At 49.8% G+C, this 24563-nt stretch overlaps 6 protein-coding genes across 7 annotated transcripts in view; 5 read left to right on the plus strand and 1 right to left on the minus strand.

The window, feature by feature from the left end:
• Positions 1-44: 44 nt before the first annotated feature.
• LOC128278772 (putative polypeptide N-acetylgalactosaminyltransferase 9) lies at positions 45-2522 on the plus strand. Its single transcript, XM_053017500.1, has 3 exons — positions 45-738; positions 819-983; positions 1060-2522. The coding sequence occupies exons 1-3, from the start codon at positions 45-47 to the stop codon at positions 2100-2102; spliced, it is 1902 nt and encodes a 633-aa protein (XP_052873460.1). The 3' UTR covers positions 2103-2522.
• Positions 2523-3874: 1352 nt separating this feature from the next.
• Positions 3875-5817, plus strand: LOC128278773 (putative polypeptide N-acetylgalactosaminyltransferase 9). Its single transcript, XM_053017501.1, has 3 exons — positions 3875-4454; positions 4524-4688; positions 4760-5817. Exons 1-3 carry the CDS (start codon positions 3875-3877, stop codon positions 5815-5817), a joined length of 1803 nt encoding a protein of 600 aa, XP_052873461.1.
• Positions 5818-6076: 259 nt separating this feature from the next.
• Positions 6077-7857, plus strand: LOC128278774 (putative polypeptide N-acetylgalactosaminyltransferase 9). The gene is made up of 2 exons (XM_053017502.1): positions 6077-6575; positions 6644-7857. Exons 1-2 carry the CDS (start codon positions 6077-6079, stop codon positions 7855-7857), a joined length of 1713 nt encoding a protein of 570 aa, XP_052873462.1.
• Positions 7858-8674: 817 nt separating this feature from the next.
• LOC128278775 (putative polypeptide N-acetylgalactosaminyltransferase 9) lies at positions 8675-10600 on the plus strand. The gene is made up of 5 exons (XM_053017504.1): positions 8675-8687; positions 8807-8863; positions 8931-9257; positions 9316-9480; positions 9540-10600. The coding sequence occupies exons 1-5, from the start codon at positions 8675-8677 to the stop codon at positions 10598-10600; spliced, it is 1623 nt and encodes a 540-aa protein (XP_052873464.1).
• Positions 10601-11022: 422 nt separating this feature from the next.
• LOC128278776 (alpha-amylase 4N-like) lies at positions 11023-12531 on the plus strand. The gene has a single exon (XM_053017505.1). The coding sequence runs from the start codon at positions 11023-11025 to the stop codon at positions 12529-12531; it is 1509 nt and encodes a 502-aa protein (XP_052873465.1).
• A 6111-nt stretch (positions 12532-18642) lies between these two features.
• The window catches only part of LOC128267837 (protein kinase C, brain isozyme), a 42246-nt gene continuing 36325 nt past the window's right edge, over positions 18643-24563 (minus strand). The window contains exons 6-13 of one of the 2 annotated variants that reach the window (XM_053004783.1): positions 22307-22460; positions 21985-22213; positions 21593-21898; positions 21427-21518; positions 20790-20991; positions 20534-20722; positions 20305-20445; positions 18643-20238 (exon numbers count right to left, since the gene is read on the minus strand). In XM_053004783.1, coding sequence (XP_052860743.1) covers positions 20086-20238; positions 20305-20445; positions 20534-20722; positions 20790-20991; positions 21427-21518; positions 21593-21898; positions 21985-22213; positions 22307-22460 — 1466 coding nt within the window. In that variant the 3' untranslated portion in view covers positions 18643-20085. Of the gene's footprint in view, positions 20239-20304; positions 20446-20533; positions 20723-20789; positions 20992-21426; positions 21519-21592; positions 21899-21978; positions 22214-22306; positions 22461-24563 lie in introns of both variants that reach the window. The other variant, XM_053004784.1, reaches the window with a different exon arrangement.

Below are 24563 nucleotides of genomic sequence, written 5' to 3' on the forward strand. Positions count from 1 at the left end.
TCACCAGGCACGGGGACCCTCAGTTCGCAACGTGCACTGCCAGCATGCGGCATGCGGTGCGTATCGGTTCCGCACGCTTCACCGTCCCGAGACGCTCCGTCCTGACCGTGCTCGTGCTGGGTCTGGCAACGTTCGGCCTGGTTTTCTTCTACCTTCCGTACAACGTCAGTGTGTCGCTAACATCGAAGCTGCTGCTTGCACCGGTCGAAGACGAAGGATCGAATCAGCCGGCACCTCTGTCCGGTGGCGATGTGGCACCAGACGTGACAACCACCGAGGTGGCCTTGACGCAGGCTACGGAGCAGCCCAGTGGCAATGGATCTCGCGCTGTTCCGGAGGAAGCGCCGAACCCGAAGGATCAGGGTTTCCGGTTCACCTACACGACCCTCGGGTTGGATCCACGGCTACCGGTGCCTCCCGGGGATATGGGTGAGGCGGTGAAAGTGAATCTCTCCGACCCCGAGATCGCCGCGATGATCGGCGAGGGTATGAAGCGCCAGGGCTTCAATCAGTACTCGTCCGACATGATGTCCGTGCGGCGCCGACTTCCCGAGATCCGTGATCCGTGGTGCGCGGAACCGGGCCGCTTTCTGGCCAATCTTCCGGCGACGTCGATCGTGATCGTGTTCTTCAACGAGGCGTGGTCGGTGGTGCTGCGGACCATCCACTCCGTGCTGGACCGGTCACCGCCCCAGCTGATCAAAGAGATTGTGCTCGTCGACGACTGTTCCTCGTTACGTGAGTAGAGAGTCGCATGTGTTTGTGTGTGGTATATTGGTTAAGGCAATCCAGCCACCGTTCGTTTTTCGTTTCCGCAGCCAACTTAAGGGCCGAACTGGATGAGTACTTTCGGCCGTACCAAAAGGTGCGCGTAATCCGGGCGCCGAAGCGGTTGGGACTGATCAGGGCCCGGATTTTCGGTGCCAAAAACACCACCGCCGACCTCATCACGTTTCTGGACGCACACGTCGAGTGTACCGTCGGTAAGTACTTTCTGTGATCCCTCTGGGTTTCAAGTTCTTCACCTGCAGGACCACCGTTGTTTCGGTTCGTTCGCAGGTTGGTTGGAGGCGCTGATCGATGTCGTAGCCCGTAACGCCACGACGATCGCCATCCCGACGATCGACTGGATCGACGAGAAAACGATGGCGCTCATCTCGGACAAAGCGCCCATCTTCGTCGGGGCGTACGATTGGGACCTCAACTTTGGCTGGTGGGGTCGCTGGTCGCTGCACAAGAAGTACGAGAACAAGATTGTGCCCTTCGATACGCCCGCGATGGCCGGTGGGCTCTTTACGATCCAACGAGCGTTCTTCGAGCGGCTCGGCTGGTACGACGAGGGATTCGACATTTACGGCATCGAAAACATTGAACTGTCGATCAAGAGCTGGATGTGCGGCGGGAAGATGGTCACGGTGCCTTGCTCGCGGGTCGCGCACATCCAGAAGGCCGGCCATCCGTACCTGAACAACGAGAAGAGGGACGTGGTACGGTCGAACACGATCCGGCTGGCCGAAGTGTGGATGGACGAGTATAAGCAAGTGATCTTTGACATCCACGGCATACCGCACTACCTGGAGGACGAGTTCGGCTCGGTCGCCGAGCGGAAGGCGGTCCGCGAGCGGGCCAACTGCCGAGACTTCCGGTACTACATCGAAACGGCGTTCCCCGAGATGCACAGTCCGTTCATCGAGGGTTCGTTCCGGGGTGAGATTCACAACACCGTCCTGGGAGATGGTATGTGCCTCGAGTGGCGCTCGGCCGAGGCGTACCTCGGAATGTCAGCGTGTGACGGGAAGCAAAAGACCCAGTACTGGACGCACAACTACTACGAGGAGCTGAACAGCTACCGGAACTGTATCGACTTCACCGGCAGCTATCTCGGCGTGTACGGGTGCCACCGGGGCCGGGGCAATCAGGCGTGGAAGGTGCACAAAGACACGGGTCTGCTGGAGAGCGTGAAGTACTCCAAGTGCCTGGCGCTCAACCTCGAAACGAACACCACGCTGAAGATGGAGGAGTGTGATGCGAAGCGGGATGCCCAGCGGTGGATCCTAAACTTCACCGTAATCGACGTGTCGCCGTTCAAAGGCAGTCGCTAGAAGCGCACGGTCACCGTTTCCTGGCCACTAATCTCGTGCCGGGGTGGCCCGCGGTTTAGCTACGGCATATCTCAGAGCCAACCGACGCCGTGCTCTATATAACCTCCCAAAAGCGCCCTAGCTGAATCGATAGCCGCCGCTTATCTGGCTGATAAAACCGGCTCGATTGCACCGTTACTCAGTGTTGTTGTTTGTTGTAGGCGACCACGTTTTACAACGTGGCCAACCCAGGCCGACCACCTATCGCGGGTGCTTCGCTCGGTCCAGATCCAAGTGGCCGTTTTAAAGGTGTCCGAAAGCGACTCCTACTGAAACTCTATTTATAGGCTAACGACTTCATCCCCTCCGAGAGCGCACCACCGTGATCTTATCGGTTGAGAACTAGCGGAGGACGTGCATTCCAGTTCAGCTCATGACAATCACCTTGTAAATAAAGCCATTAAGTGATGATGAAACCCTGAAAAACGCCTATTTCTGGTACTTCGTTAGCCGGTCAAGGTCACACGTTTCCCGCTGCCTTCGGCAAAAAGAAAAGTTGCTATTTTTGTCGGGCTGACCCGGTCCAGTATCGGCCGGAAATGCTTGTGTTTGCAAAATTGCTCCACCAACGCAAAATGAGGCATACAAAGCAAAAATCGCGAAACGGAACTCGAGCCCAATAGATAACGCCTGCAGTCGGTGTCATTTTTGCACATCGCTTCAAACGGACACCAGACTGTCGTCCGCGGGACGATAATGGGCAGATAAAATGAAACTAGAAACGGTGGTCCAAATACCGAACAGCGGGCGCCCTCTTTAATTGATGACGATGTGTACCGCGTTCCTTATCGGACAGTTCAAGTGGGTGGTCGGTGACATGAGGGTTGCGCTTCCATGATTGATTGGATTTGAAGCGTTCCCTTGAGCTACGCCGCTCCGGAAGCGTTCGACGGGCGGAAAGAGACCACGCAGTGAACTCATTCTTCACTAAACAGTTTGGGATAATCTTGACTGGCCGTCGAATCATTACTTTCACTCCAAATGGCCACCACACTGTCGCGTCTGATAAAATGGACAAAGCATGTGTACCTTATGCTCTCGGGCGATACCGCAGAATGGCTATGCTGGGTCACGTTCACTCGCTATCGCTCGTTCGGCTATTTAGTGTCACAGTTATGCGGCGTTGGAAGTGACTTCGTGTTGAGGCCATTCGGAGAGTTGGTGAGGATCGAAGCAGGCTTCAGGAAACAGATCCACCAAGTGATCATCAATTTCACTTACTTTCGCCATAATCTGTTTTTGCCCTGACCAATGTGATCTTGCTTCTGCTTGACATCTTTTTCCTCAACTATGAGAAGTTCTTTAAAAATTGAATAATTAAACATAATACGTAAAATGTCACAAACTGTTAACCGGGACCTTTCGTGATCCCACGTATTTCATTCGTGAAAAAGTGGACCCCGTAACATCGAACCATCATGCGCAACAACCCAAGTCAACCACTTCTGGCCCAATTCTACACCGGTGTCAAACAAACTTTCTATCACCGGTTTCAGTCTTGAGGCCGAACAGCTGTGCCAACAGGCGGTAAAGAAACACCTCACATTGTGTCGATGCAGCACCGCGTGAAAGGTACTCAGTTCAGGGCGTGCATCTGAAAACTGTTCAATATTCATGGAGCGCGGCGGTGAGGGGGCCGCCACGATTCTTGGTACCCCGTTTTGCAACCGCGACCATCGCGATTCGGAGTCTCCAACAGCCTCCATTGACGCCTCGAGAGCCGCCTTGACACGATGCGCAAGAGCAACCGCAAAACTTTCGCGATAGCCCTGTGTTTGCTGACCCTGCTGGGGTACCTGCTCCTGAACGTGTTCTACAGTGGCACCGGTGACGCGCGACGTGACCACAATCTTGTGCCAAAAATTAGTTACCAGACTGTGGGCAATGAATCTGTCGCGACCGTTCGTACATCGTCGTCGTCGATCGGTACGACGCTGTTCAAGTTTGTCTACAGTACGCTCGGGCTCGATCCACAGGATTCGACTCCACCGCCGGGTGACATGGGAAGTGCAGTGACTAACGATCTCAACGATACGGAAGTGGCCCGATTGGTCGAGCAAGGTCTGTGGGATCAGGGTCTAAATCAGTACTCGTCCGATCTGATGGCTGTGAGACGAAGGTTGCCCGAGGTACGGGATGCCTGGTGCCGGGAACCGGGCCGTTTTCCAGCGAACCTTCCGCCAGCATCGATCGTGATCGTGTTCTACAACGAGCCGTGGTCTGTGTTGGTGCGCACCGTACACTCCATCCTGGACCGCTCGCCACCGGAACTGATTCACGAAGTGTTGCTCGTTGACGACTTCAGTTACCTACGTGAGTGGCACTCGAGTGGCAACATCTATCACGAAAAGGGTGGCTCATGATCGACATTCTCCTTTTTAGCACACCTCAAGACGCAGCTGGACGACTACTTTGCCCCCTTCAGCAAGATACGCATTATACGGGCACCGAAGAGGCTAGGTTTGATCCGTGCCCGAATGCTGGGAGCTCAAAGTACGTCAACGGAGCTCATCACATTCTTGGACGCACATGTAGAAGTTACCGTAGGTTTGTACCGGCCTTACGCAGCGAGTAGCGATCGAGACAGGTAACAGATATTCTAACTTCTGACACTTCAGGCTGGCTCGAGGCGTTGCTAGATGTGGTGGCTAACAACTGGACTGTCATTGCCTTGCCCACGATCGATTGGATCGACGAACATACGATGCGCTATCGGTCCGGGGAAGCACCCGCGTTCATCGGTGCGTACGATTGGGATCTCAACTTTGGCTGGTGGGGCCGATGGTCGATGAAAAAGCAGTACGAAAACAAGATGGTGCCGTTCGATACAGCCGCCATGGCAGGGGGACTGTTTGCGATCAATCGGACCTTCTTCGAGCGGCTCGGCTGGTACGACGAGGGATTTGACATTTACGGCATCGAGAACATCGAGCTGTCGATCAAGAGCTGGATGTGCGGCGGGAAGATGGTCACCGTGCCGTGTTCGCGCGTAGGACACATCCAAAAAACGGGTCATCCGTACCTATCGAAGGAGAGCAAGGACGTGGTCCGCGCGAACTCGATCCGCATGGCGGAGGTGTGGATGGACGAGTACAAAGGTATCATTTTCGACATCTACGGCATTCCGCGGTACTCGGAGGAAGAGTTCGGTTCCATTGACAGCCGGAAGGCCGTACGGCAGAGTGCCGGATGTGAGCCGTTCCGGTACTATCTGGAAAATGCGTTCCCCGAGATGCACAATCCACTGGTGCCGGGAGCATTTCGGGGGGAGGTACACAATGGGGCGCTCGGTAACGAAACCTGCTTGACGTATCGGACCGATCGCTACTTCATTGGCATGGCACCGTGCGATCATCTGGAGAAGAGTCAATTCTGGACGCACAACTACTACCAGGAGCTGAACAGCTATCGCAACTGCATCGATTCGAACGATGATGGGCGCATTGCCGTTTATCCTTGCCACCGGAGTCGCGGAAATCAGGCGTGGAAGTACCTGGTGGAGAGCCAACAGATACGGCGAGCGTCGAACGATACGCACTGCCTTTCGGTGGATCTTAAAACGAACGTTAGTTTGATTATCGAGGCTTGCGACGCGACGCTAGCGCAGCAAAAGTGGGAAGTCACGTTTGTCCACCTGGATGTGTCGATGTTGATTGAAGTACAGAAGTCAGTATGAACATGCGTGCAGAATGGAACAGAGAGGACCACAAACGAATGCCTTCTTGTCTGGACTGTCCCATCCCTATCACTTTCTGTATTTAAACACGTGCCAAAAACCCGCCAACAACAATAAATGCCTGTTCCACCTGAAAGGCCTCCATTGTTCAAAACGACAGATGATCGTACGTTCATTTTATCTATTACGTCATCCGGTTGTTGGACGTATCGCCATCACGGTTGGTACGCACGGTTTCAGAAAAGACATACAGCTCGCCATGGCTGCAACACACTTTTGGTGCTGCGCTTTGAAAGTTCTGGTGGCGATCCTTATCTTCGCGAACGTGCTTTACTATCGGTTCAGTGACTGGTACTACGTCACGGTTTTGACCAATGGCCCTTCGCAAAAGATATCGTTCTTCGGCAGGCAAGACGCTGTAAACTATTCCTCACTCCCTGGCCATTTGGGGTCCGCGGTGGAGTTTGATTTTTCGGACCAAGCGATAGCGTCTCTCGTGAGCGGAAGCATCGAGCGTTACGGATTCAACGAGTACGCCTCGGCGTTGATACCCCTCCGCCGGGTGCTGCCAGATCTTCGCGATCCATGGTGTGAAGGTGACCGTGTGCAGCGCCAACGGCTGCCCCCGACGGCGATCGTGATCGTGTTCTACAACGAACCGTGGTCTGCGCTACTTCGGACCGTGCACTCGGTGCTCGATCACTCGCCGGTCGAACTGGTCCAAGAAATTGTGCTCGTTGATGACTTTTCGTCTTTCCGTAGGTTTCCGTAGAAGACATTTTCGAGCGGAAACAATCAAGTGACGTAATGGCTTTCCTTTGGACAGCTTTTTTGCAGAACGAACTCGAAGAGTATTGGCGTCCGTATCCGCAGGTTCGCATCATTCGTGCTCCCAAGCGGCTGGGATTGATCAGGGCGAGGATCCTGGGAGCCAAGAGTACCAGGGCTCCGTTACTCACGTTTCTGGATGCGCACGTTGAGTGTACCACCGGGTGGTTGGAGCCGTTGCTAGATCAAGTGGATCGCAATGAAACTACGATCGCCGTGCCACTGATCGATAGAATCGATGACAACGATCTACAACTTATCGTGAACGTGTCGTCCCAACTGGTTGGTGCGTTCGAATGGGACCTCAACTTTGGCTGGTGGCAACGTTCGATGTTGCCAGCCCGAAATTCGGTCGACCGTGCTCCGTACGAACCCTTCGAGTCACCGGCGATGGCAGGCGGTCTATTTTCCATTTCACGCCGCTTTTTCACCCGCCTCGGTTGGTACGATGAAGGGTTCGGTGTGTATGGTATGGAAAACGCCGAACTGTCCATCAAAAGCTGGATGTGCGGAGGACGCATAGTGGCCGTGCCCTGTTCACACGTCGCACACATACGCAAAAGTTCCCATCCGTTCATCGGAGCGGCGCAACAGAATGTTACGTTCCTGAACTCGGTTCGCGTGGCCGAAGTCTGGATGGACGAGTACAAGCGGGTCGTGTTTGACGCGAACGGCATTCGGCGATACACGGAGGAGCTGTTTGGATCCGTGGCCGATCGGAAGGCAGTTCGGGCTGGTGCCGGGTGTCGCACGTTTCAGTACTATCTCGAGCGGGCCTACCCAGAAATGCCGTCACCGATTGTCCCGGGACAGTTCCGTGGCGAGGTTCGCAATGCGGCGCTTGGTAATGGAACGTGCTTGACGGTGCGTTCGCTGGGAAACACACCCACCATGGAAGATTGCGGTCAGCAGAAACCAGCACAGTTTTGGGCCCACAACTTCTACCAGGAGCTCAACAGTTATCGACGATGTTTGGAAGCAGAACCTGTTCTGAAGATCACAGCATGCCACCGCCATCGCGGTTCACAGGCGTGGAACTACAATCCGGATAGCATGCAACTGCGGAGTATCCCCAAGCAACAGTGTCTTTCGATAGTCAGCGTGACAGATAACCGCACGGAATTGACATTGGAACCGTGTGAGGAACACAAACTGGCACAGCAATGGTACGCACAGCTGACGGAGTACGGGTTTTGGAAACAACTTCAATAAAGCCAACGTTCAGCAACCGTTCGCGTATAAATATTCGCGTACTGCTGTACTCCTTCAAAAATGAAAGACGAAGAGCTACGGTGCATTATCAGCAGTTTGGTGCATCATCAACAGTTTGGTCCAAGGCAGACGTGAGCCAAGAAATGTACCCGTCAGGCGATATGGGCTCACCGGTGCTGCTCCACCAAAGGGACCCCGAAGCAGTGGAAATGGTTAAATTGCTGCTGGATCACCCTCCGACCAGTCTACAGCACGAGATTCCGTGCGGATCTATGTAAAAGATTGTTTAAACGCTAGATTTTAAATTCAAGATCCATTGAATGATTGAATGAAAAATTATTAATTGATGAAATAGAAAGAAACATCGATAACTAATTTGCACATCTTGCGCCGCACCAGCGTATTGAAGTAGTCCGCAGAAATAAGTTATCTGCCTTAATCTAAGTTACCTGTGAGCTGTGACAAACATCGTGTGGTGATTTCATGCAACAACCGTAACGTAACTTCTTCCACCGATTCGAACGTAGTGCACTGTAACGAAAGGTAGGCGATGCCATGTGATTCAATGTCGAAACCACAAAAAAAAACAGACACTCGCTCCGTTACCATCCGGATCGTGTTGAATAACGTGCCATTGTTAACGGCAGTGTTACGTAGGTGCACGCATTCTTAGCTACCAAATTAAGCGGTGGATTCAAACAACGTTACGTCATAAAGAGCTTGTTGAGCTCGTATCAGGATCAAGCACAGCTGAAGGAACAATTTCCTGGCTTGCATCTCTGCAGATGTGTCATAGAATAAACGTCCGTCGAAACAGATGCCAAAGGCAAGTAGTTCGGAGTCGACAAAGACGGACGGTGCAGCAGTTTAGTTTTGTTGATCATGCTTAACAGACGATACACACGCTATTTACTGTCACTGCTGGCTTACCTTTCGCTGTTCTCCATAGCGCTACACTTCTACAAGCTGTACCTCAGCAGTTTGCGATGTGCGGATCGTGCGTTAGGTATGGAACGCAAATGAAACAAAACGGAAAAGAAACTCTCGTCTAATAACAACGGGATCTCGCTTAGCTGATCGTCCCGGCGATATGGGACAACCCGTGCGAATAGAACTGACGAACGAGACGCAAATGCTGGTGAGTGAAGGATTGCGCACTCTGGGCTACAACCAATACGCTTCCGATCTAATGTCCCTTCGGCGACGCCTGCCGGACTTACGGGCTCCGTGGTGTAGAAAACAAACTCCACTCCCCGCTAATTTACCACCAACATCCATCGTGATCGTGTTCTACAACGAGGCCTGGTCTGTGCTGTTGCGTACGGTACACTCGATACTCGATCGTACGCCCGACCGCTTGATCGAGGAAATTGTGCTAGTGGACGATTTCTCAACCGCCGGTAAGCCTATGTTACCTATGCAACGGAAAGGATTGACAATGGCAGGTCAAATTCGTAGGTCATTTGAAAACTCGTCTGGATGAGTATTTCATGAGCAATCCCAAAGTGCGCATCTTGCGCGCCGATCGAAGGTTGGGATTGATATCGGCCAAAGTGCTGGGCGCGAAAGCAAGCACGGCCAGCGTTATCACCTTTCTGGATGCACACGTTGAGTGTACGGAAGGTGCGTAGCTATCCCAACTCTTCTTTAAAAGCAGCAGCTAAAATACGATTCTTTTGCAGGATGGTTAGAGCCGTTGCTGAGTGAGGTGGCCAGTAACTTGACCACCATTGCCATCCCGACGATCGATCGAATCGATTGCTACACAATGCAGCTGGACAAGGATAGTGCTCCGGCGCTGATCGGAGCCTATCAGTGGGATCTTAATTTCGGGTGGTGGCATCGCACTGCTATGCACAAGCAGTACCCCCATCGGTACGTTCCGTTCGACACACCCGCCATGGCAGGGGGACTGTTTGTCATCGATCGTCGCTTCTTCCGACGGCTCGGTTGGTACGACGAAGGGTTCGAAATGTACGGCATCGAAAACATCGAACTGTCGATCAAGAGCTGGATGTGCGGTGGCCGAATGGTTATTGTGCCCTGTTCTCGCGTTGCACACATCGAGAAGGCTTCCCACCCGTACCTGAACAACGTCGGGAAAGATATAATCTTCAAGAACTCGGTCCGGCTGGCCGAAGTGTGGATGGACGAGTACAAACAGGTGATGTACGACGTGTACGGTATTCCCCGTTACTTCGAGAGCATTTTCGGTTCGATCGAGGATCGAAAGGTGCTGCGACAGCACGCGGCGTGCGGTACGTTTCGTGGTTACATCGAAACGGTTTTCCCGGAGATGATGAACCCGTTTGTGACGGGTGCTTTTCGCGGCGAAGTACGCAATGCCGCACTGCCTCACAATCGCTGTTTGACACGCGTGTGGGCTACCGGCCAGCTTACGATGGACGTTTGCGATGGAGCAGAACAACAGCAATATTGGACGCACAACTTTTATCACGAGCTAAACAACTACTCCTTTTGCCTGGAGGTTGCAGACGGAAAGCGTACGCGATCGGCGGTGCGCGTGAAACGGTGCCATCGGGAAGAACTAATGGGCAACCAACGATGGCAGCACTTGGTTACGACCGGACAGATAAGAAGCGAAAAGAACGGTCAATGTCTTGCAGTAACAAAAGGCAATCCGGTGATTATTACTTTGCAACCTTGCGACTCTTCGAGGAGCAATCAAAAATGGATTGTCAAGTTCGTTAAGCTGGACGTGTCGGTATTCCGGCACCACTAAAAACGGCAGTTAGCATCTTCAGTCGTGCGTTTGCTCTCACTGTTCACAAAAACGTAATAAAATAATCAATCTGAACTTACCGTGATTGTCTCTGGTGACGTTTCTGCAGTTCCGGAATTATAAAAACCACCAATTTCGAGGTTTCCCCATGGCACGACAACCTGATATTAGTGACACCACAAGCAATCAACTAAAACTAAAACCAGATAAATCAGAGGTGCGACTAATTAAAAACGAATGCCGCTTACTCACCAGCCAATGACCTTGCACTCCGCATCAAACCAGCAACCAGCACCATCGTAATTCATCATTATCACTTCATCGAGATCAAGTCGATGCAATGCATCCGAAAAGTGGCTCATCAACGCGTCACACGATCGTTAGTTCCTGTTGGACGTTTGCTTCGTCTAGTCGGTATAGTGATGAAGGGATTCCTTCTGCTGGCCCTGCTCGTAGCCAAAGCCGGTTGCCAGTTCAATCCTCATTTTAAAGCGAAACACCACACAATCGTACAGCTGTTCGAGTGGCGCTATGAGGACATCGAGAACGAGTGCCGCACTTTTCTCGGTCCGAACGGATTCGGCGGTGTTCAACTGTCGCCAGTGAACGAAGTGCGCACAAGTAAATCGCCAACCTGGACCGACCGGTACGAGCCGGTTTCATACAAACTGACCAGCCGTTCCGGCAACGAGACCGCCCTTCGTACGATGATCGCCGCTTGCAACGAGGCCGGTGTGCGAGTTTACGTCGAAGTGGTACTGAATCACATGGCCCGGGCCAGCGAAGGACCGTCAACGCACGGAACGGCGGGTTCCATCGTCAATCCGGCCGCCCGTGACTATCCCGATGCACCGTACGTGGCGTCCGATTTTAACGATCCTTGTCGCATCACCAACGTTAACGATCCGCACGAGTTACGCAACTGCTGGAAAGAGGATCGACCCGATCTGAACCAAGGACTCGTGCGCGTTCGCCAACGGATCGTGGATTTCCTTAATCGCCTGCTTACGCTGGGCGTGGCGGGTTTCGTCGTCGATTCCGCGCTCTACATGTGGCCCCACGATCTACGGGCAATATACGGTCGGCTCCAGAACCTGATCACAACTGCCGGGTTCCCACCGGGGGCCCGTCCGTTCATTTGTCAAGATCTTTCGTACCATCAGCCGGGTGCAGTTCCGGACATCAGCTGGAGTGATTACGCCGACCTTGGCGTAATCGCGCAGGATCGTTTTGCAATCGACATTGGTGACGTGTTGCTGAGGCGAAAACCGTTTCACTATTTCGTCCATCTCGGTACGCGTTTGGGTTACGTCCCACGAGAGAAGGCGCTGGTCTACGTGAACAATCCACTCCTTCTTCGTCAACCGGATGCCGATGGCGATCTGTTGGTGGTTTCGATGCGCAACCAGCGTGCTTACCGGATCGCGCTGGCATTCCTACTGGCACACCGTTACGGAATGGCCCGTGTGACGAGTTCGTATGAGTTTTCTAACCTTGCCGAAGGGCCACCGGTTGACGCGCAGGGACAGATTATGCCGGTACGGCTCGATGAAACCGGCCAGTGCCACCGGCCGTGGATCTGCGAGCATCGGTGGCCGACAGTCCAGAAGATGGTGCACTTCCGGCGGGCCGCTAACGGAACGGCCGTGGCGAACTGGGTAGACAATGGCCAAAATCAGATCGCTTTCTGTCGCGATCGTGTGGGATTCGTGGCGTTCAATGCGGAGATTTCTCTCACTCTAAAGGCCAACCTGCACACGTGCCTGAAGGCCGGCTCTTACTGCGATCTTATCAGTGCACCGCCTGACCGACTGAGTGAAAATGGCGTGTGCACCGGCACGACGGTGCTGGTAGATGCCAAAGGGCGATCGGACATTTTTATCAACACACAGCTGGAACAACCATTCATAGCGGTGCTGGCCTCCGGATAAGCGCCTAAATGCGATCGCAGTGCGCGTAAACTTTTAGTAAACACGACACTTTACACTTTCAGTAAACAGGACAAAAATCCAAGCGAAAATACGTCGTTTGGCACGTGGTTACTGTGATTTAACCGGAGAAAAACCGCGTTTTCCACACACGATCATTTCCCCACCCTGCGCAAACTTCGATTGGAAACAACGAACTGTCAAAACAAACCACACTTAGCCGAGACACGCACCCAGCTCGCTAGTGGCGCGTCTGGGTTTGAATCCCGGGACCGGTTCTACCGTCCGTAAAAACCAACAGGAACAGAAGAAGCAACATTGTGGACAGAAACAGTTCAAACTATGGTCTGCCTTTAGGAAAGCATTTAAAAATGTCGATTTCCGGTTCCATTTTGCCAATTCATCACGGGCGCATTCATTTAGTCGTTTCTGGAAGCAACTAAGAAACGTGGTGTTCCAGAGGTGGTATTTCCGGTTCCGGTTGTCATCATGCGAAGAATGTATTCCGGTACAAAATAGGAGAAGGAAACTAAGTGAAATATAAACATCCCATTTATATGTTTTGAATGTGTTTTTGAGTGTGTTTGTCGTGATGTCATTTGATTGATGTTTTGCTGTTGCTTTCTTATTATTTGCTTTCTGTTTTCCTGCGCTAGCGCTGTGTTTTCAATCACCGGCCGCTTCAGACTGTTTCATTCTGTTTGTTTTTTATTTGTTTCGGTTTTCATTGTTGCTGTGGTCTGCTATCGATAAAAGAACAATATTTGTAGTAAGTAGTATATTTATGTTTATATTGTTGCTTCTTAGTAGTGGGACTTCCGCTCCCTCGCGGAGGGTGGTTCAAGTGATTTTCTGTTTACTTATGGTTTGCTCGCTCTTCAAACGGGTCTTTTCTCGTTCGTTTCCGGCGCACATGGCAGCGCACATGTGGTGCACGTGTAAGAGAAGAGACGGTAGCTTCGCCGATAGTCTAACCTAGCGACCTGCCGTCGACGTCACACTAATTTGGTCATCGATGTAAGTGTCCCAATTGCACAAAGACGAAAAAATGGCAAGACAGGAAGCTGTGCTTCGGTTTTGCTTTTTTTAAGGTTTTTTTCGTTTGCATTTTCGCTTATACATGCTTCAGAGCGTCGAAGTCGAATCACAACAATGAGAAACATCTGAATTATTGAAACATAACCATTGAAAAATGGCATCGATCACCAATCGATCCGTTGCGCACCCTCCGATTTGTCCGATCTTCCCTTCCCCGGGTAAGCTTGTGTTTCGTCTATGGTTTTGCGTGTTTTGCACAAGTACTGAGCGCGTTCGAGCATGTAAAAGTAAATGGTGTCGGTTCGGTGTTTTTGCACGCGCACTGCAGGTGCACGATCGAGCAGAGTGGCTAAAAGTATGCTTTACATTACCAACATTCAGATAATTTTGTGTTTGTTTTTCTTGATTTGACATGAGAAATTCTCCTACGCCGAGCGTAACGGCTATACTCTAACTATTCCTGTTTAGGTCTTCGTTCAAAGTTGACACTCCTCGATCTAATTTGCTGAATGTATTTGTCACGTATTAGTGTAAATCTTCTGTTTTTTCTTCATGTTATAATGTTTTCGATAAGAGCAAAATAGCTAGAGGAAGATTCGACGACTTTTTTTCGAAAGAATACAATAAACGATTAAATACACAACTCTCTTCTTATATCCTTTCTCTTTGTCTTATGGTTTATTTTTCTTAGTTACTTTGTCATTTTTTAATGATATCCTTACGTTTGACTCTATGGTTCATCTCACTTTTTAGGTTGTTTCGCCTTTGTCTGTCTTTGTTTTTTACTGGCTCACTTCAATGGCTTATGGCCTCTGCCTAGAAGCTTCTTCCATTAGTTAAGGGTTACACACGTTCACATGTTCACACTCCGCCGCTCCGGCTGGTCGGTCCAGTGTTCCTTCTCTCCGTCAGCTGTCTTTCCATCTAGCCACTGCGCTTCACATTGTTGCCAGCCCAATATCGTTCCGTCTGCAGCTCTGATAAACTTCTTCGCGTCCCATCTTCCGGTCTTACGCATGATTCGCACAGACGACGTTTGTTTTGTTATAGATTTGTTAAAAATTAAGGCAGTGGTGAAATGGAAACTGTATCCTGCATTAACCTCGCAATCGCATGCGTATCAAACGCTGACACTGGCTCTTCACTTTCTCTCTCTCTCTCTTTCTTTCTTTCTTTTTTTCTTTCCTCTGTTTAGTGGGTTGGTTGACTTTTGTTACCGTTAGGCGGATGATCCCGGACACTACCAGCCCAGTTTGGTTTTAGAACATTTCATTTAACCGGTACCGTGCACGTGCACCTTGGTTGTTACTTTTAGTTTTTACATTTTATTTGTCATTGGTTTACATTATCTTCCTGTTATCATGCGTTTGCGTTCGCGTTTAAAGTTACGTTTAGTATTCGCGATCCGTCATCTCCGCCGTCGCACCCTTTAGATATCTGAGTCACTGCGCTGTGAGTGTTGCCGTTCGAAGGTGGGAAGCAGGTGGGTTCGAAACGCGAGCCGATGGTACCGATTTGAAGTGTTGTCCGTAAACCTGTTGCTTTAAGTTCAACTATAACCGTGAGTCAGTCAACTATAAGATGGCTACACGCGCGAAAAAAAAACAAAGTGTTTTCAAACAATCTGAGACGTTCCTAGAAACCTTGAAAAGTGTTGAGCCTGACAGCCACGGTTCTGCTTCCTAAACGGACGCAGCAAACCCAACAAGAACCATGGTGGGTTTTACAGTTACTTGTGTGTATAACGTTAGCGGTAGAGTTTTGTCAGCTCGATTACGTTGTTTCCTTTCTGCCTGCCCCCTACTCGGTTCTAATGCCCACACCGACTCACAGTAAAATGTTGTTTCAATGCAGACTTTTGTTGTTGCTTCTTTAAATATCCGTTCGAAATGTAAAAGGGTTCCTGTTTTCCGGTGCTTATGGTAAGACTGATTTTGTCGCCCAATCTTGTGGAATGGCTGAATTCTAATTTCGTTCTATTTCGTTTTACTTTTTTCATCTTAAAAAAAACGGGTTTGCTCTACTTAATTGGGCGTGAAGTAACTTGCGATTTCGTCGGCCGCCTGTAACGGATTCGCTGCGCATTCACTGTGCGAAATGGGTAATTAATCGAAACAGTGATAATTCCGTTTCTCCTTTGGCGCATAAAAACGATTGGCTGCACATTGGCAACCTGTCACTGGCTCAGACAGTAGTTATTGGATAAAACATTAGTAATACTAACCGATGATAAAATATAATAGCAAATGTGTTAGAGTACAGCAATAAAATATCGTAACCGTTGCAGTGTAAAGGTTGTCTAATAAAATCAGTACTACAACTGCTACAATCACAAAACCGGCCAATCGAGGGAAGATGTCTCTTAGTAAAGTGGTTATGTTCAATGACTACCGTTATCGTATAACTGTTACAACGCATATGGTTACGAATCCTTAACAGAGGTTAGAGTCTAGCACTATGTATGCCTACTGCCGGATTATCTATGTCTACCAGTTCCGCGTTACGATTGCGTCTCACTTTAGTTTAGGTGTTGAAGCAGAACGAAAAATCAGTTTACGCTATTGTTTAAAAACGAGATTGTTCTTTCCATCACTCATCGGTACAGTCGTGCACTGTCCAGCTGTTTGTCGCTCCTAGAAGCGATAGCTGCATATCCGGTTCACTTATACCGTAGCTTGTGTCGCTTGCAATGCCCCTCAATTCCATCTCATACCTATGGCCTTCCTCTTCTGGAATGTTTACACACTATATAGCTTGCAAGAGAGTAAGTGTCACATTGATGCAAGGTGATTGGATGTCGAGAGTTTGAGAACATCGATATACCTTTCTGTTGGCCGATGTGCCGGTTCGGTCGCCTTCGGCTCTGGTAGGCGTAGGCGCACCTAAGTATCCCTAAGGTTTGAGTTGTCCATAAATAGTCCACCAATTGTTAGCTTTCCCAGACGTTCAGTAATGTATAAACTTGGTATTTCTTCTTACCACGTCACCTCCGTCGGTGTGACGGCTTCTTCCTAAAAGCTAAAGGGTTCTCTTCTCTTTGTCTATTGGTTTGCAGCGTTCTCGGTATTACGTTTATAGATTGTCATTTTCGTTTCTTTCGACTCCGGACACAGTGAGCGGATGTCCTGGAGGGAGAGAGAGAGCATCCTAAATTCTCGACATTCGGCGACTCATCTGCCGACCCTGTGGCCTGCTGTCGATACACACTTGATATGATAGCTAGCTTTCCATTTATCTTATTTTACCCAGCTCACCAAACTTACGCACTACAAGAGAGTAATATGCTTTTTGCGTTTGTATTGAAAGTGTCGTTTCCCGGTGAGTGTGGTGAGTGTTTTACGTGTATTATATTGAGAACAAATTGCTTTTTTTCAATCTTGGTGAATGCTTACGCTACGAATGCTGAGAATGCTTTAATATTAGTCTCCCCGTCGATAGCGTCGCCTTTAATCACCTCTCTTCCTTTCTTTCTCTTTCTCTCTCTCTCTCTCTTTCTTTCTCTGTTCTAGGATTAAATATTAGTCTGCAATAGATTCTATATTAAGCCCAATCACAGGCAGGGGTTTTTCTCTCATTTTGTGTAGTATTTTTCACGGTTTGTTTCACGACACCTATTATTTCAGTATAATAAATAGATCTCTTCAATATAGTTTTACACTTACGTTTTCGCTCAGCCTAGCTATCAACGCACGTGTCGTGCGCATTCTACTGACCAAATCGAATCCCGCTCCCGCCGCCAGTGCTGATGTCGCATGTGATTTTCCATTTTCCCCGTTGCTGCTTCACGTATTCGCTTCGCTAATGCCAATTTTATCACAATGCCTGGCCGCACGATGCAAATTTTGCCTGCCAGCAACGCTGCCAAAAGCGGTCCGTTTCTGGTCCAGCACTCCGTTCAGAATTTCACGCCAATGCAAGGGGTTTTTTGCTACAATTGTTTATCGTATATACGACGCCGAGGCGGGTTGTTCGAGTGCTTTGTGGTGTACTGAGTTACTGATGCAGAGAGTGTCAGCTAATCGGGGACTTTGGGGGGGGCGAGTGTCTATGGGTTTCTTGTGTTGCTTATCAGTAGGGCTATATTGATCGTTTATTAATATAACTTCCTCGGTTGCCTCGGAATTGCTTCTCTCCCGCCCCGGCCCGCTCCGGCACCGGTCCTAATAGTCTCCCTTTATTTTACCTCACATTTTGTTTTCTTTATTCAGTATATCAATAAAGTGCAAGATTAAAGCTCCTTTTGGTTGATCTTTCGAGTATGTGTTTTGCGTAAGTTCAAGTTTAAGCTACGTGTGTGGTATATGAGTGCTTTCCGAGGTGTGTGGTCACAGAAAGCATGTACCTCTCTCCTCGAGGGATTTGTGTCCTCGTGACGTTAGAAGTAGATAGGTGTTCTACCAGTGACAGCCTGTCGATGCAATGGCAAAGAACGCGGGAAACGTCTCGCGGTTTGGGGTTTTACTTTTTGCTTCACTTCTGCTTCTGCTACTCTCTATGCTCTGTCATTATTGCTACTAAAACTAGTATCCGACAATATTCTAGCGAATATCGGCGCCGGTTTCAAGTTTTTCTTGCTTTATGCTGGTGCTGTCCGTACTTGTATGATTGTTACTGTGGCACGTGAATACAATCTGCTCGCTAGCCGAACGAATTTGTGTGTGTGTGTGTCTGTTTGGGTGTGACTACCAAATCTCTTAAAATTTTCCTGGTACTGACCTGCTGCTGAATTCTTAACCTATGGCATCATTGTCTTGCTGCTCAGCTCTCAACTTCTAACATTCATAAGCACGGTTAGATGAGAGTAAATGTGCAAACTTTCTGCCTTGTACTACCTTAGATTTCTCAAGTTTTTCACTCTATTAGTGAAAAAGTGGTGTTTTCTTAGTACACAAGACTCGTCCGAAACGATACAGGTCGATTCTGATTCTGTGGTGTAATATGCTACTCTCTGTTTCGTACGAAACAAGATCGCTCCTCTAGACGTCCGATTAGTTTGGACACCGATCAGTTGTTTCGGGTGACTTAGTAGTGTTTCAACCGAGAAAGAACCAATACGGTACCAATTGGTACGCCTTTGTTGTTGTTCACGACCAAAGTGATTCCCTAAAAGTCGGCTCAACTAGAGCTGTACTGCTTTAAATTCCGTAGATCTTGTAGTTTCCGGTGGCTTGTCGGTCACCTAGAAAGGGACGATAGAGTCGAACCATTCGACAGAGTGCAACATTGAATGCGTGCTGCCGAGAAGAGCAGAATAAATTCTTCTGGGTTCACAATGTAGTCCTGGGTTGTACCTTTTAGTTTCTCTCGAAAGATTATTTTCCATGTAAGGCGATCTCACGTATCGTCTAAGCTTCTCTACTGGTCGTAAGCAAAGAGTCTGATTTATTCGATATTTTTCAGAACAATTATAGTGTTGGTTTGCAATTGTATTGATGCTTTTCGGTTGTTCGATAGCGCGTTGCTCGAAACGAAAAGTAAAATCCTCCCGGCGAAATTATTCGATGCGAAAATAAATTAGCTTCACTTGCAGTGTTTCTTTTAATTGTTTTGCTTGTATTTTTTCCTTTTCTTTTCCTGCCTTGCCCCTCAAGTGCCACTCTCGACGATCAGTTGGATTGTTTATTACTTTCTGTTGTTGCTGAATGCTTCATTTACTGAAACGCATTTGTATATATGTATAATTTGTTTATAGTATAAAAGTGTGTAGATTTTAACAAGGTGCAGATGTTTTAAATGTCGCTTCACGGATCCGGACGGAGCCACGATCAAGCAATCGCCACTTGCGACATGACCGCCATAGACATGGCGCGCCGAATGTAATCCGTTGTTCGCTCGCTGGCGTAGCTTCGCCGGTGTCCGTGACACGATAATGAGTGTAAAAGTGGTATTAGTAGATAAAAGAGTTTGGCAATTAGATTCCCTCGCAAAGGAGGAACCGATGGAGTGCAGGCAAAACCGATCGGATCCTTTTGCTTATTTACTAGCTAAACATGTACAGGAGATTTGCACAGGCAAACGAAACTGTGGCCACGAGAGACACGCCATTTCGATTACGGTAAACATAAAACATATCCGAAGACGAAGCTTGTTAAGCAAACCACATCCTGCCTTTCGCGAAATTTGTGGAAAATTAACTAAAACGGCGACTAATTAAACAACTAGGCAACGACACCTCGCGCGAACGGGAAGACCTAAGGATTGTGGTTCGCAAGTCCCCCCGGGGAGGTGAAAACAAATGCTCCAAACGTTTGAGAGCGGAATGGAAACTTATCGTATGGCAAGCCGTTTGACTGGATTCATGAATGCCCTACTGTCGAACAACCTTCTGCGAAAGGTCACAGCAAATGTAGCTTAATGTAAATCGTTTCTTTGGATAAGTGGTCTCTCCGATCGGCTGACACGGTAAACGAATTAAACAAAATACAAACATTAAAATGGAAACGCGGGTTGAGCAATAACCACTGCTAGACGTGAAGGGGAGGCTGGTGTTGAGATTGGTTCCGGGCGCCCTCCCCACTTTTAGACGTACTGCACAAACTCGGGATTAAGATACGAGAAGCCGTTGAACTCCGTTTGATCGAGATTCATCATGAAAAGCTTGTCCGTCGGCGTGAGATCGGTTTTCTCCGAAGTGAACTGACGATCGAAGTTGGAGACATCCTTGCGATGTTTCTGTGGTGAGATTGGATAGAAATATGCGTGAAACAGTGCGTGAGTTGGAAGTAATGTTGCACCTACAATCTTTGGCTTGAACGGGGGCTGCACTTCCCGGTTTTCGATCTTCTCCCAATCGATGCGCCGGAAGAAGGCATGGGCACGGACATCCTCCTCGCCTCGAGCACCGCAGCCAAGCCGTTTCTGTGGATTCTTCGTCAGTAGCTAGAGACGAGAGTGGTGTCAAAACGTTACAGTCCCAGTTGGTGCTCGCAACTGCAATTTGCTAACGAGATCCATCTTCCAAACTTACCCCCTTGCAGACGTCTTTGGCTTCCTTACTCAAGCTCTTCGGGTAGGAAACGTTGTGATCGGTGATGGCGGCAAACAGCTCCTCCTCGTCCTCGCCATCGAACGGTGGCTGACCAACGAGCATCTCGTACAGTAGCACTCCGTAGGCCCACCAATCAACAGACTTGCCGTACGGTTGATATAGAATGATCTGCGACGAAGCGAGCAAAATGTCATATTTTGTTCGGCTAGTTCCCTCTACTCGGCGCGCAGCTTACCTCGGGTGCTATATAGTCCGGAGTGCCGCAGAATGTTTTCGTCGTCTTATCAGCCATAATGCCCTCTTTGCACATACCGAAATCGGCAATCTTGATGTGACCGTCCTGATCCAGCAGAACATTGTCCAGCTTCAGATCGCGGTAGACGATGCCGCGCGCGTGCAAGTAAAACAAACCTATTGCAATTTCCGATGCATAAAATCTGTAACGTAAGAGCGAAAGGCCGAGCGTTAAAGGCACCTGCTTTCCTGCTGTGATCTACCACTGCTCATGGTCCATTTATCACACACACACACACAACACAAAAACAGCCAGCGAAGAACTATTATTCCTGCCCCCGCGAGTTACTAGCTAATCGATTTGGTACACACACATCGGTCGGTTAGTCGTTGGTTCCAGTCGGTTTCGCAGTCAATTAGCATGACCCAGACACTCTATCGAGCGGAACTCGCGTACCGGCGTACCGGGTAGCGAACCCTCGCCCGGTAAGACGGCAAGTTCACTACGGAACGGTAATTAGCTGTTGATATAAATAGCTTTTTCGCACATATTTGTAGGCATTTCCGTTAGTTGCTTTACTTGTGAATAATGTCCTTCGAACACGAGATAAAAGAGAGATACGAGCGGTTGTACTTACACTGCGACCGGTTCCTTGAACTTGCCGCACTGTTGAATCTGAAACATGAGATCACCACCGTTGACGTACTCCATGACAAAGTACAGACGATCCTGTTTGTGATCGATAGGAAGAGAAAAGCGACGCTTAGTCGAAAAACTAACAGACGCGGTGCGTTTGCACTTACCATCGTCTGGAAGCACGAATGTAGTTGCACCAAGAACGGAGGCTTGCTGGAGAGCGCAAGGACACGCTTCTCCACCATCGTGCACTCGACGTCGTCGTCCTGAATGATGATATCCTTCTTCAGGATCTTGATCGCGTACAGTTCGTCGGTGCCCTTGCGCTCGGCCAGCATCACCTTGCCGAACGAACCCTTGCCGAGCACCATCAGGAAGTTGAAGTCGGTCGCCCGTATGACGTCCTTCTTGGTCATATTATGCGGCACATCCTTATCGCCCATCATCGGTATCTTCTTGGTGATGGATGTTTTCTACGGATATTCAGGAGGGGAAAGGGATATTAATTTAATTTACCAGACTTTTAATTCAACCTCAAAAAAGCTGTCACCACGCTTACCCTCATTTGGCTCTTGAGCTGCACAAGATCGGCACCCTCCTCCGGTACCGGCACGTTGTAGTATTCGCCCTCCTCCTGGGTGAGCAGCTTGAACCACCCGTCGACCGGGTTCTTCAGGATCTCGGAGATGCCGAACGACAGTGATCCCATGAAATCGTTCCGCGAGGTGCGATCCCAATCCCACACCTCGATCAGTAGACGGCGGTCCTTATCCTCCGCCTTCAGATCACTGGTGGAATATCGGAAAGGAAGGTTCACAGGTAAGAGGTGCGTGCGGTGTGTGCACTTTCTGTTCGTGCCAGGCCAGCCCAGCGCAACCTACAATATCAGCGTCTCGTTCCAGACCGGGTTCAGCGACGCGCGGATGGTTTTGGTTTTCTTCTTCACATTGTCCGCATCCGGGATGAGCTTAATCTTGACGTACGGGTCGCTCGAGCCATTCGGATCCATCGGAATCAGGTTGCGACCCTGTTTCACTGTTTGCAAAGTAAACCAAAACAAAGTACAGTCAGTTCCATACACATTTCCTGTCCACGGGCACGACGGTAAGAACAATGCGAACGGCCGATCTGGTCCTCCGGGGGTAGCATATCGCTGGATACGGTTTCATCTTTTCGCATTGTTGCGATGATTAAAGCATTCCCCCGAACCGGTGCAACGGAGCGCCCGGATTTTGTGTGGGTCTGTATGGGGAACATCCTTGTTTAGCAGCCGCCGGCTTTCGATGCGCTTTCATCATTATCCTGCCCACATGCGAGAGAAAGAGATAGAGCGGTAAGGACGCTTGCCGCCAGCGGAGAGCGGGCAGCAACAACAAAAGCGCCATTCTAGCACCCTGCCAGCAACAGTGGCAAAAGAAGACCCCGCGTCAGCCACTGTACAGTTGCCTCGCTTTCTGCTTTGTTTGACGCCATTTTTGCTGTATTCAACCACACAGAGAGCAACACCGCCCTGCACCCCAGTCCCCAGGATTCAGGCCAATGTGGTGTGCCATATTGTTGCTACATAATATTTCCGTTTTTCACCACCAAAGCAACCACCAGCCGGCCACGGAGCTTGGCTCCGGCAGGCGGCACGTCAACCTAATTGAAAGCGACATGTGAGAAAGAGAGCTTTTCGGTGTTGTTGCCATGGCCAGCGTAGGCCGTGGCGCCTCCGGAAAAGTTGGTATTATTCGCACCAGCCCCGGCTAACCGATCATTACGGTGACGCACAAATAGTGCCGAAGAACATTCAAAAGGCGCCATCGGCCAACTCCACACCAAGTGAGCCACCGGGCGGCTCCATTGTGTTGCTGATGAAAAGTCCACCCTCAGTGACAGAACGGGCCTCTGAAGGGCCACGAAAGGCGTTCAACAAAAGCGAAATAAGTCTCAATTTTGTGAACAGCACTCTACATATACTCATCATATAAATTTCTAGTATTTCCACACCGAGAGACCGAGAGAGCGAGACCCGTCGGGAGGCGCAAATAATGTGCCTTCTTCGCGGAAGGCACATCGTGTCGCCGGCGCTCGGTTTCCGGGCTGCCGTGTCGTTCTGTTGCAAATTACAACTCCTTCCCGTTTCCCGCGCGAGGGACCGTAATCGCGGGCACCCGTCCTTCTCGAGTTCGCTCCGAAGTGATGGGCCAAAAGTGCCGGAGATTGCTGTAACGAAACGCCGCCGTACAACACACCTCTAACGAGCTGATGGTGCGCTGCTTCTTAGTTCGCTTTTCCTTTGGCGGAACCCTTGGAACCAAGGGCGAAAAAAGGTAGCCACCAACGTCAGGATGCGATCAGCAGGTCATTCGTTCCGCTACCAGAAAACGTCGCCATGACGCGGGATGGACGCGGACGCTGCCCCAAAAAAAAACGAGAGCACCTAAAGTGGAGCTGTTGTGTGGTAAGCTGCTGCCAACAAAGGCTCCATCCACGAGAGCCCGATAAGGGCAGTTCGAAGAAGCCCACGCGAAGGACTGGTTTTCCATACCCTGCAGGGTGGTCCCCGAAAAGGGTCATGGGCCATGGATTTGTCTGATTATTTTATCGTCTCTTGAAAGCCGTAGCCTGCGGCAAAGCGAAGAAAAGAAAGGCGAAAAACTTTTCACAAACCACCCAAAAGGACGGCAACAGGAAACGAAGAAGCGTCTACCTCGGCTAGAAGGTGTCCGCCATTGTCCTGGGCCCCACTGCTTGTGGTCTAGCTAATCTGCATCGCTTTCCCAGGTGGCCACAGAGGATGATTTGTACTGCAGCAGCGGCAGCGCCCATCCCTGAACGACAATGTCCTATTGTGTTGAGAGGGTGCGAAAGCATAAAAAATATAAACACCTTTTCTGCGTGTCGCTCGTTAGCATTAATGGGTCCGGTTGCCAGCAATGGTAGCTAACAAAAGGACGAGCGCTGCCTTCCCCCGAGGTGGTAAAAGACAGAGCAGGAGCCCACAGGACACGAATTGAGAACCGTGGCACCGAGAAATTCATTTTAATTTTAATACTACACTTTAAATTCATTTCGAAACTCACTACAGTTGCTCCCGGGGACTCGGTTCAAACCTCAATTCAAGTCCCCATTGGGACGTGTCACCATCGGGAC

Source organism: Anopheles cruzii, chromosome 2 (genome assembly GCF_943734635.1).
Source record: "Anopheles cruzii chromosome 2, idAnoCruzAS_RS32_06, whole genome shotgun sequence".
Lineage (NCBI taxonomy): Eukaryota > Metazoa > Arthropoda > Insecta > Diptera > Culicidae > Anopheles > Anopheles cruzii.